Genomic DNA, 12181 nt, shown 5'->3' with positions numbered 1-12181 from the left:
TTTGCCATTTCAAGCAGTCTCTAGTATCATTCTCAAGGACTGCTGTCCTGATACTTGGCGGAGGGGGGCTGTGGTCTCAAACCACCAATAGAAACCACCACCACTCCAAGATCTTCCTTCAGTCCCCAAATTTCTAGCATGGTAGAGAGTGAGACATTGATAATTATTGCCACTTATAATTCTTATATTTACTTTGTTCACAGTCCTTTGATAACTTTGCCTACCCCTTTCCTTTGGATGTCTAATCTCTATTTATAAAGGTTCAACTGAAATTTTAAATTACTGTGATGCTATCAATTTCCGGAGTGCAGAATTCCTATTTGGAGGGCAATGTCTTCATTCCTCTCCCCATAGAAAAATATTTTAAGATGGAGGGGTGTGTAACTGAGGAATCTATTACAGGATGCATTACTGGCAGCTCCTGACACTTACGTATACAGAACCAGGGTCATAGTGCATTGAGAAACATAAACATATCCTTCCCCATTCACCTTTAATCCTTACCCTCTCACACACAGACATCCTCTGTAACAGTGATAGTGAACCTGTTCGAGGCCAGGTGCCACAAATAAAAGTTTTTCCAGCACTGGGTATTGCCCGGTGCCGGGGGGGGGACCTCTGCCACCCAGGAGCAGGACTTCCAGGGTAGGACTTCTCCCCCTGTGCCTTTCCTGGCCTCCAGCTGTCTCCAGAGAGGCAACCGGAGGCTGGGAAAGGTCTGGGAGGAGGAAGAACAGGTGCGTGCCTGTTCCTCCTCGTTCCCCCCCCCCCCCGGTTCCTTTCCCGGCTTCCAGCTGCCTCAGAGAGGTAGCCAGATGCCAGGAAAGGTCTGGGAGGAGGAGGAATAGGTGCATGCCTGTTTCTCCTCTTCCCCCCGTGTCAGAGAGGCATTGAGAGGCTGGGAAAGGTCTGGGAGGAGGAGGAACAAGCATGCATGCCTCCGCCAGGTGCTGAGCCAAATGGTGTCATGTGCCATTTTTGGCATGCATGCCATCATGACTCTATCCGGACCCTTACTTGTCTCACCACTATCATCATCTGTGATAACCCTATTCTGAGCATTTAAGCCTCTGCTACTACAGATACCAGTATATATATTTTATCAATAATTTAATCTCAGTGTAGCAACCCTGGAAGGCATGTATACTGTATATAAACAAGATAATTTATTTAACAAGAGAAGACAATAGAACTATTTCTAACTGTTGCTCTCCATGTGACATGTTGAAGGGGGCAGAGTTAACCTATTCCCTCTTAGAATTCTTTGCTAGTGCTGCAAGAGTGCTGAGGACAATATGAAGTATCAAATCCTCTGGATTTTCAGCATGTGGGATGAAGCAATTTGACTTCATCTGTTTTATGAACAAGCTGTGTTCTGCCCTGAAAGCCTTTATAGGGAAAACTCATTTGGGCTTAGTACCTTGGGTAGGTAGATGGCTGTTAGGAATCCTACTTTCTTTCATTATGTCATTTTTATTCTGCTCTCCCCTCCCAATCTCAGATATCTGACATGGTTCCAAAAGTACTCCATGCACCTGGTGCCAGCTGGCATGGCCTTTGGCAGTGAGGTCTTGTTAAAGATATCAGAACTGACAGATTCTTGAGTAGCAATCTAATATAGGCTTTTAATTTGTGTATGCTTCTGCTGGGGAACTTGTAACAAACAAGGTCTTGTTTAAGACCTTTACAGAGACATTAAACTGCTTGCTCTCCTTCTCTATCTTTCTGTCTCTCTTGGTTTACTCTCATGGTTCAGACCAATCTGTTACATGGCATAAGAAAAACCCTGCTGGATCAGAATCAAAGGCCTGCCTAGGTCTGCATTCTGTTCATGCAGTGGCCAGCCAGTTGCCACTATGATTCCCACTAGCAAGAAGCAAGTGCAATAGTGCCTTTCTGCTTGTGATTCCCTGATATACAAGGCATACTGTCTCTGGCAGTAAAGGCCCTTGCCTTTCCCATTTGCCGCCAGGCAATGCGTGACCAGTTCCATACAGAGCAAACTCTTAGATTCTGAGAAGATCAAGTAGTGTACAGATTTTTGTAAAGGTGGCAGTGCATTCAGCACTCACAAGTCCAGTTGATAAAGCTAGAAATGGCAGAAAGAAACATCACTCTTTTCCTACTTCCCATAAACTATCTGTTTTAACCTCCTTCACTGCCATTTGTTAGATAGCTTTGGACAAAAGACTCCATGATAATTGCACAGTCACTCACACACATTGCTGCTTTTGGAGCCCTATTTTTATTTTTGATTGAAATCATCCCTGTAAGACGAAACTAACAAGAAAACCTTGTTATCGCAAAGCTGAAGAGAAATGTGAGGTAGCAGAGAATATTGTATACTTGGTTTAAATTTGTTTCTATAGTAGGCACAGTGTGTAAAGATTAATATTTTTCTTTTTGTTTGTTTGTTTGGCAACCAAGTACTAGGCCCTTAATACCAATAAAATGAGAGTGATAAATGCTAGATATGGCACTGATATTTTCGTTGCTAAAGAGGAGATATTTTAGGTCATGTGTATTTGGAAATAATTGTTCCGTAATCCCAGGCAATTGGGAGAAAATATCTATTCATTGTGGAAGAAGCATTATAGAATGTCCTCAAGGAAATTCTGTAGATGGTAACCAGGACCTCTTTCCTTAAAAAAACCAAAACCTAAAAATTAAGATTGCCTTTGAAAATAAGCCTGTCAAATTTAGTAATTCATTTTAAAAATTACGTATCCTTTGTTTACAGTGTAGGCACTGTGTACAGTATACATATCAGGTATGATACAGTCTACAATCTAAACATATCAGGTCTGAAAAACACTCACTGCTCTTCCCATATAAAAGCTTCCCAGCTTTAATGCCTGGGAGAAGGTCTTGCTGTAATCTGTTTACAGTCTGTTTAAAATTGTTATGCTACATTTTGCCATGTTAGATTGGATAAAGTTGATGTGGCTGTAATACGGCTTATTTCTTGATAACGGATGGTTTCTACTCGCTGCTCCCCTCAAACAGCTTTTAACTTGCTTTTCTGCCTGAAGCCATGTTAAGTTTTGTTTTTCTGTGGTTCTTGGCACCCTATCCGTTCTCCTTTTATCTCAACCAAGATTTTGTATGTTTGGCATCTTTGACTCCAGACTGCAGTCTTAAGCTTTGTCACTGTAGCCACTGGGTGATTCTGAAAAAATATTGATGTATATTTCTTTCCCTACATTCCTGTTGATAATTTTTCTCCAAACCACACTTCCAATCCACCCCACTCCCCTGCTGTATATACAGTTAAATAGCTTTATGGGGGGTTAATCTCCTAATAGGATTGAATTATTGAGTGTCTGTTTTTAAGGCCTTGCCCAGTTGGGATTAATGAAATCATATGTTTTTCAGAATGAAAAGCCTAAATGATCTTGGCAGTGTTTCTGAAATCATGAACAGAGGAAAGGAGTATTGGGAGACGCTGAGTGATGAAATTCCATAGTTCCCTGTTTCCTCTTGTCTTGTTTCCTAATAGTACTTTGCTAGGGAATTAAATAGTTACATGTTAGGATCATGAATTGGAGTATACGTCTAATAACCAAATTACTTAGGATCACTGTGGAAAATCTGGTACTTTGCTTGAACAAAGGTCTTTTAATTTGATTTCCTGCTTTGCTTATCAGTGGATCTTTCAAAATGTCAGTAGTCAGTAATTCACCTACTTCAAATTCATCTTGTATTTTTGGCGGAGGTGAGATTTTAGCCAAGATATTTCTTTCTCTACAACAGGGCTCCTGAGAAACAAGAAGCTGGCACTCACATGCTAAGGGTAGCCCAAAGCTTTGTAATAATAATAACAACAATAACAACAACAACAATTTTAAAGGAAGAAAAAACCTTCCAGGGCAAAAAGCAGTCCATTGAGCCCTGACTGCTCAGTGGCTACAGAATGCTAAATTCTTACATGATTAAGAAGGACAAAAAACAAGGGGGGAGGGTGATTTTAATTTCAAAGGGCGCTTAGTTTATATATTTTTTCTTTCTCAGTTACAGATTGTCAAGTGAGAGTGATCATCATGTGACCAGCAAGCCAATTCACTGAGGCACTTCTTCAGTTTGTGGAGAGCCATTGCATTCTTACCACGATGCCTGGCATTTGCTTCTAAATCCAAGGAATTCATAATTTCACATGACCCACCTCCATCCTAGGACTCTTCTGAGACAGTGGAGGAACAGAGAAGAGAGGCAGCATTCAGAGGAGCAATGGGACTTGAATGCCATGGTCACTTGAGATAAATGGCAGATCACTGGGCATCTAGTCCTGTAGCTGCTTGCTTAACCTTTATCCCTCTCTACAGCCCACGTTTCTTCTGTGTGAGCTGTCACTGGCTCTTCCAGTGGTGGCGGTGGAGACATCGAAGGCAGCTTGGTTGGTGCCAAGCTTAAGGAAGGGATAAGCAACCCACCTCACCATGAGTCAGCTGTGGAAAGTAGTGAGGCATGTGCGACAGCTGGAACTCCACAGATTGATCTTGCTGCTCATTGCCTTCAGCCTGATCTCCATGTGCTTCCTGGCTTACTATGTCACCAACAGCCCTAAAATCAAGGAACCACCCCCATTGCCCTTCAGTGATTGCAGCAACCAGCACAGGGTCCTAATTCAACCCCAAGCAAGCTGGAGGCTTACAAAATCAGTGGATAACTCACGCACAGACCCTGTGGTGCTAGTTTTTGTAGAAAGTATCTATTCCCAATTGGGGCAGGAGATTGTGGCTATCTTGGAATCTAGCCGGTTTAAATATAGGACAGAGATTGCCCCTGGAAAGGGGGACATGCCCACCCTAATAGACAAGGACCATGGTCGATACGCTCTTATTATCTATGAGAACATCCTTAAATATGTGAATTTGGATACATGGAACAGGGATCTGTTGGACAAATACTGTGTGGAGTATGGTGTAGGGATCATTGGTTTCTTCAAGGCCAATGAGAACAGCTTGCTTAGTGCTCAACTAAAGGGTTTTCCTCTCTTTCTACATTCCAATCTGGGGTTGCGAGACTATCACATCAACCCTAGTGCCCCACTGCTGTATGTGACACAAGCTAATGAAGTTGAACAAGGTCCTCTCCCTGGTGATGATTGGACAGTGTTCCAGTCAAATCACACAACTTACGAACCTGTGTTGATGGCCAGCACCAAGTCGTCAGAGTCAATCCCTCACCTGACCACCCATAGAGCTTTGCACGCTACAGTGGTGCAAGACTTGGGTCTGCATGATGGCATCCAGCGAGTCCTTTTTGGTAACAACCTCAACTTCTGGCTGCATAAGCTCATCTTTGTGGATGCTATTGCTTACCTGACTGGCAAGCGTCTTTGTCTCACCCTTGACCGCTACATCCTTGTGGACATTGACGATATATTTGTGGGCAAAGAGGGCACACGCATGAAGGTGTCGGATGTGGAGGTAAAGTTGGGCAAATGGAGTGGGTGGGTAGAAATGTAAAAGAAACATATGCTCAAAATGTCAAAATACCAAATGCTGCTATTGATGGATCAAAACACTGTTCATAGTTTTAGCTTGTTATAACATGAAATAACCTCATCAGCTGCAATGTCCCCTTTCTCCAGTAAATATATGGGCAGATGAAGGAGCATGTTCTGTTGTTGCAAACTGTATGCTTTGTAATATGACATATTTTTTTTCTCCCAAAATCTTTGGCAACATCATTGAGTTTTCTAATAGAAACAAAAAATCCGATCTCCTCTGTTTGGAAACACACACCCTACCCCAATGATTTGATACTAAGATGATCTGATATGTATCACAGCACTTGGCATTTTTCTGTTGATGATAGCCAGTGATTTGCTGTGAGGCTGGAAAATGCAATGCCATGATGTCAAGATAGAAATGAAGGTTAACTGTTCATTACAGAGAAAGAGTGGAGCTCCTCTATTAAGCCATTCAGACTTAATGCACTCATTCTCATAACAGGAACTAAGGTAAGGAAATGAAGACCAGGAATTCTAATGATCTAATACTATATATAGTTATACAGAAAAGTCTTCTTCTTACATAGATTTTAGAAATGATTTGGAGAGAGTAAATATATTCACACTTCATTTTAGTAATCATTCTGAAACAAACTATTCCATAATCCATTTTTTCATGTCATGGGAGAGGAAGGCTATGGGAAAAAACTGTTTGTCTTAATTTTTGGGATCCCCCCTGGGGAGAGGGTTCACATCTCTACTGAGAATAAGAGATGTCTCAATATATTTAAAGAGCAGCAGGTCAGGAAAGATTGGATTAGCAACACACTTTGTTTTGCCCTAGGAAATGGCAGAAAAGTGATCCTTGTTACATTCATATCGATGAATTAAGTTATTGCAGCCTACTAGGTTTCTGAATCCTTGTGACTCAGGTTAAGCTTCATAGGAGACTTATTTATGTATTTATTTAGAACCTCTATGCCCAGCCCTTCAGCCAAAAAGAGCACCTTACAAATTGTTAATTTGACAGCTCCCTGCCCTCAGGATCATAATCTAAAAGACCCAAAACACCAGGAAAAGAGACCAGAAGTGAGCGGGGTGGGGGGGGGTGGGATTAAGTCCTAAAGATGCCGACTGCTGTTCTCTTTCTCAGAAGTCGGAGCAGTGGCCCTTGGTACAGTAGGGACTTGTGAACAGGTATGCTTGGATTCAGTGGGATTTTGTTGTTGTGTCCCTTCAAGTCATTTCCCAACTTATGGTGCCCCAAAGACATGGCGTTTTCTTGGTAAGATTTGTTCAGAGGAGGTTTGAAGCTGAGAGAGAGTGACTTGTCCAAGGTCACCCAGTGGGTTTCCATCGTTGAACAGGGATTGGAACCCTGGTCTTCAGAGTCATAGTCCAATTCTCACACCACTACACTATCCTCGCTCTCTCAGTGGGAATTAATTCCAAGTACAGTGGAGCCTTGTTATACGCTGGGGTTTGGTTCCAAGATCCCCCGTGGATAACAAAATGCGTGGATGCTCAAGTCCCATTAAATATAATGACATAACAAAATGGCGTCCCTTATAAAAAAAAGGAAAATTCAAGGTGTGTTATTTTGAAATTTATACTTTTTTTTAACATTTTCAAGTCGTGGATGCTTGAATCTGTGTATAAGAAGGGCCGACTGTACCGTAAACGTCAGGAAGAAACTTTTCTGGAACATGGCCACATAGCCCGAAAAACCCACAAAAAACTATGTACCGTAAACCTGTGCAGAACTGAGCTACAAGAAGCTCTTTTCTGTTTCGGGACAGTAATGGAGTTCTGGGGAGATTTTGCAGGGATGCACTCTGCCACAATTTCTCTCCCCCCCCCCTATTTTTTTAAACTTTGATTTTTAATTTAATTTCTTTTTTAAAAAAACCTTTTTTGCGTTAAATTTTTAAAACTCAAAATGCTCCTCATGAGTATGGGGTGCAATGCCTCCCAAGCTGTTTTAGACTTGAGGCAGGCCAGAAATAAGCAGAAGATGCTCTTTTTAAAAGAGTGAAAAATGGAGGGGATGCTTAGGATGCTCAGAGTTGGACTGGTCGGGGACGCTGTGGCCTGTGGGCCACACTTTCCCCAGCCATGGCAGAGACCCTGGGACCTCTTCTCAGTGGACATACTTGCACAGAGGGATAATCATCCATGAATGTAAGTCCCAGATCAACTGCTCCTACACAGTGACTGTTTCTGTCCTGGGCACACAGCAGAATGGCTTTCTCCCGAATTCCTAATAAATTGCTGAAGATTTGGGTACAGAATGAGGCCATTTTGTCATTCAGCCCAAGGACTGGAGAATATGGGAAAGCATACAGAGAGACATTCACAGTTCCTCTGAGTCCTTCTTGCTCTGTAAGTATTCAAGGGGAAATTGATGTTCTTGTTGCTATTTCACTATGGCTTGTTACAGACTGCCAAAATAAAGCTGCTTTGGGTCTCTTTGGAGGTATACTATTTAAATGATGCATGGGTCCTAAGAGTCCGGAGGTCGCGCCAAAGCCACACTCCATTCCTAAGCACTGGAGTGCAGCTTTGGTGCAGCTTCTGGATTCTTAGGATGCATGCATCATTTAAACAGCATACCTCCAAAGAGACCCGAAGCAGCTTTATTTTGGCAGTCTGTAACAGGCCTATGTTTTCAAAAGGAAAAAAAATGGGGTGAGTAAGTTGCTTTTGCTTCCTAAGAACTTCCACACTCCCCTGCATGAAAATGGCAGGCTGCAAATCCAGTTTAAATTTCTGACCATCTAACCTTGTAGGAAAATATAAATATGTAAAGCAGCTTTGAAAGGGATGCAGTGGAAAGGAAGAAATGTAGAATGGCATGTCCCATGGTTAGGAGGGTCAGGACCTGCTTTTGTAAATATTATTTCAGGCATTGAAAATCTTAATTAGAATTCTGTGTTTATTGGTACAAGGTAAAGCTAAATCTCCAGGGCAGCCCTTCTCAAAGCCGAGGTAGCAACAAATCAATTTTAGGGGAAATGGTCGCCCTCTTTGGATTGGAAGCAGTGGCTTTTGAAAAACCACTAGATTTCTTTTGTAATACATCTGTATGGGGCTTCCTCAGCACCACTTTAACCCAGAACGGGGCCAGACATGCAGATTCAGAAAGAAAATTATGCCTGACTGTTACCTTTGCTTAAAAGGAAGGGATAATAAAGCTTCCCTAGTGACTGCAGAAATAAACTCAGACCAGATCATTCTAAAATATATTTGATTTGGCAGTTTCACAGAATGAAATGGAGCAATAATCTGAGATCAGTAAAGCAGAAGTTCAGGCAAAGCAGATAAAGCTCAGATTTATCCATTGAAAAGAGGCTCTCTGGTTGCAGAGCTAAGAAGTTAATGAGTTTTGATATTTTTAAAAAATCAGAAATAATTTCATGGGGTTGTTGTTGACTTCTCAGATGGAGAAGTAAATCAGAGTTTTCCAGTCACCAAACAGCTGTTGTTTTGCTGATATTTAACCCAAAGGAGATTCAGGTGCATTGTGTGCATGTGTGTGCGTGCGCATGTGTGCCTTCAAGTGGCTTGTCAATTTATGATGTCCTCATTAATTTCATAGGGTTTTCTTAGGCAAGGAATACTCAGAAGTGGTTTTGCCAGTTCCTTCCTCTGAAACACAGTGCACAACACCTGGTATTTGTTGGGTCTCACATCCAAATACTAACCAGGACTGACCCTGCTTAGTTTCCAAGATCATATGGGATCTGGTACCTTTAGGATATTCAGGAGCATTAGTCCAACACTAAAGTAAGTTTTAAATATTGCAACTCCTACTATATTGTTTTCTAAAAGGACCCAGATAATGAAGAAACATCTCCCTTTACTGTAGTATATTGGACATAATCTTGATACACATACTTTAACTTGCTTGTACAGATTCATTTTACAGAATGAATTTTGCTTTTGCGGCTTGTTGCTGATTATGTTTTTATGTGAACAGTTATGGAAGAACAATTGGGACTCTAGGAAACCTGCAGGACAACAGATTTATACAATATGGGGACAACTGGCTCTCTGCTGAGTGAAATCCTCTGATCCCCAAAAATCTTCCTGAGCAGTAGCCAGAGAACTTGAATACAGTAACCCCAGTTACACCAACATCTGTCACCAACAGTATGCTGGCATATGTGTTCAGAAAGCATGTTCCATGCATAGTACAGTTCTAGTTCTAGATGTAATTGCTTGGACTTCACTGCTAAAGAAAAATGCTAATTTGTAATTTCTTTTTTTTCTCTGTTGGTTTTACCCATACTCTCGCACACATGTGTACGAATTTGAAGCTGCCATGTGTTTTCATATGATCAGTCCCTGAGCATCTGAGGGCCTTGTATGTATGGATGCTGGTTGGGCAAAACAACAGGAAGCACAGGAGCAGGAAATTCATGTTACTTACATGAATTAAGACAGGTACACTAGTACTAAGATCCCAGTATTGGGATGCGGTGGCTTAGTGATTAAGATGCCAATTCTGACCTTTGTAATGTTGAAAGGTTGACACTTCAAGGCCCAGGCACTGCATGATGGAGTGAGCTGCCATCATGAATCCCAGCTTCTGCTAATCTCGCAGTTCAAAAGCATGTAAAAGTGCAAGTAGATAAATAGGTACTACTTCAGTGGGAAGGTAACAGCACACAGTGGAGTCATGCTGGCCACATGACCGCAGAGTCTTTGAACAGCACTGGCTCTTCGGCTTAGTGACAGAGATGAGCACCACCTCCTACAGTCAGTTACGACTAGACAATCTTGTCAAAGGGGAAACCTTTACCTTTTACCTTTTTTACGCAAGTATTAGCATAACAAAACATCTGAGCAGTATATCGTACTTATCTTTAAGAGAAAGGAGAGTCAAGAGTAGATGTACCATATATACGTGACTATAAGTCGACCTCATGTATAAGTCAGGGGCAGGTTTTGGGGGGGAAATTACAGATTTTGATAAGACCTGTGGATAGATGGAAGGTAAAATTTAGGGGCATATAACCAAAGATCTGAAGGATTAAACAAAGGGAAACGATGCCAAAGAATTCACAAATTTCCAGCAGTCATAACTGTTCTCATACTAAAGCCTGGAAGGATGAGAAAATAGTGGGAGGTCAGTGCTTCCAAGACAGATTATACTATTGCCTTTCACCAGACAGTGGTTCTTTTATAACTAACTGTTATGGTACGGTACATTGACCTGTGGATAAGTTGACTTAGGTTCCTTGGGTCAATTTTTTGACTGAAATTCTAGACTTATACATAAATATATACAGTAATTTTGCAGCAAGACACTGTTTATAATCCTGAAACATGTTCAAATTTCTTTTGAAAGTGACTGGTTATTTCACTTTTGTTTGGCTTGGAAGTTGGCTATACAAGCAGTGGCAAAAGCAGTAGTCTTTTCACGTTTCCCATGTGTGCATTAAAATTTAATAGCAAAAGGAATCTGCATGCTCGGGAATCGATCCTCCTTTGATGTCAGCATTGGAAATACAGTACCTTATTTCCAAGTAGAATGCATTGCTACATATAGATGGTTGTTGGGGAAAGTTTAACTAGACAGATGGTCTGAATACATGCCCAGTTCTGAGGGGAAAGGTAAAGTATAATAGATTACTTTCCCTAAAATTTCAAAGGTAATGCCCAGGAACACATCTACTTTATTTAACTGAAGTATAGCTGTAGTAACAACCAGAACAACAACAGTTAGAAGCACAAGGGTCTGTGACTTTATGGAAGATTACAAACATGTTGTTTTAGCTTTTAATCTAATAGTGACAGTTAACAGTAACCAGTGTTGAAAACAAAAGTATTACGCGTCATGTGTTTTTGTTTTTTAAAAAAGACAGCACAGTATTTATGTTAGAGATGATATAACTTGTACAGAATGAAATTTTATTGGAACACTGGTTTAAAAGTAAACGCTACTTGTGAAAAGCTGCAATGGTCAAAATAAAGGATTAATAGATGTAGATTTGCTTTCAGTGTTGTAAAGAGACAAAATGAAATTTCTCCCTCCTTTTTGTATTTATGATAATAATTGATTATAAAGCTGGTTATTACTTTAAAGTTTCAACTCAAGAATCCTTTCGATCAGCAAAGAATCTGGCAGGTGTGCTTAGATCAGGAGGTGTTTCAAGAGGGGGACTAGTAGGTGATGGTGGCACTGTCAACAATCCATTTGCAGGCCTGCTAAGGATTTATCAGCTGACAGAGATGTTATCACAGTAACTCCAGCTAGGCTTTAAATCTCCTTTAGTGTACAGGAGCATAGGCCTCTTAGAATAGTCTCTCGCCCCATCCTTCACAACATAATTTTGAGAGCAGCAGGACTTTTTCTGCGCAGGAGCAAACTCAGAAGGTGAGTGCAGACAAAGATGGTTGTCCAAAATCAGTCCAATAAGAAACCAGGCAAGAGATATTAGCATTAGTCAGGAGACTGCTGAGTACAAAACAGTTTTAAAAAACATGGAAGGAGAACTTGTTCAGCCCACCCCAAAGGAGGACTGTGCATGATAATAATTAATAATAATTTTTATTTATAGACCGCTATTCCGCAGTGATCATAGCGTTGTACAGTAAAATTGCAATACAATACAAAAAAATTGCAAGGCCTCTCTCCCCCTCAAGATGGTGGTTGGAGGAGGGCTCTTTTTCTTCAGGCCTGGCCTCTCTCCCCCTCAAGATGGTGGTTGGAGGAGGGCT

The 12181-nt window shown here is 41.2% G+C and overlaps 1 protein-coding gene across 6 annotated transcripts in view; it reads left to right on the top strand.

Moving 5' to 3' along the window:
• The window catches only part of NDST2 (N-deacetylase and N-sulfotransferase 2), a 109459-nt gene that overhangs the window by 81597 nt on the left and 15681 nt on the right, over positions 1 to 12181 (top strand). For 5 of the 6 annotated variants that reach the window (XM_042459700.1, XM_042459699.1, XM_042459701.1 and 2 more), the window contains one exon: positions 4012 to 5429. In XM_042459700.1, coding sequence (XP_042315634.1) covers positions 4437 to 5429 — 993 coding nt within the window. In that variant the 5' untranslated portion in view covers positions 4012 to 4436. Of the gene's footprint in view, positions 1 to 4011; positions 5430 to 5943; positions 5966 to 12181 lie in introns of those variants that run through there. The other variant, XM_042459704.1, reaches the window with a different exon arrangement.

This window comes from Sceloporus undulatus, chromosome 3 (assembly GCF_019175285.1).
Source record: "Sceloporus undulatus isolate JIND9_A2432 ecotype Alabama chromosome 3, SceUnd_v1.1, whole genome shotgun sequence".
Classification (NCBI taxonomy): Eukaryota; Metazoa; Chordata; class Lepidosauria; order Squamata; family Phrynosomatidae; genus Sceloporus; species Sceloporus undulatus.
Note: the sequence above shows the minus strand (reverse complement) of the source record. Positions and strands in the feature narration are given on the sequence as shown.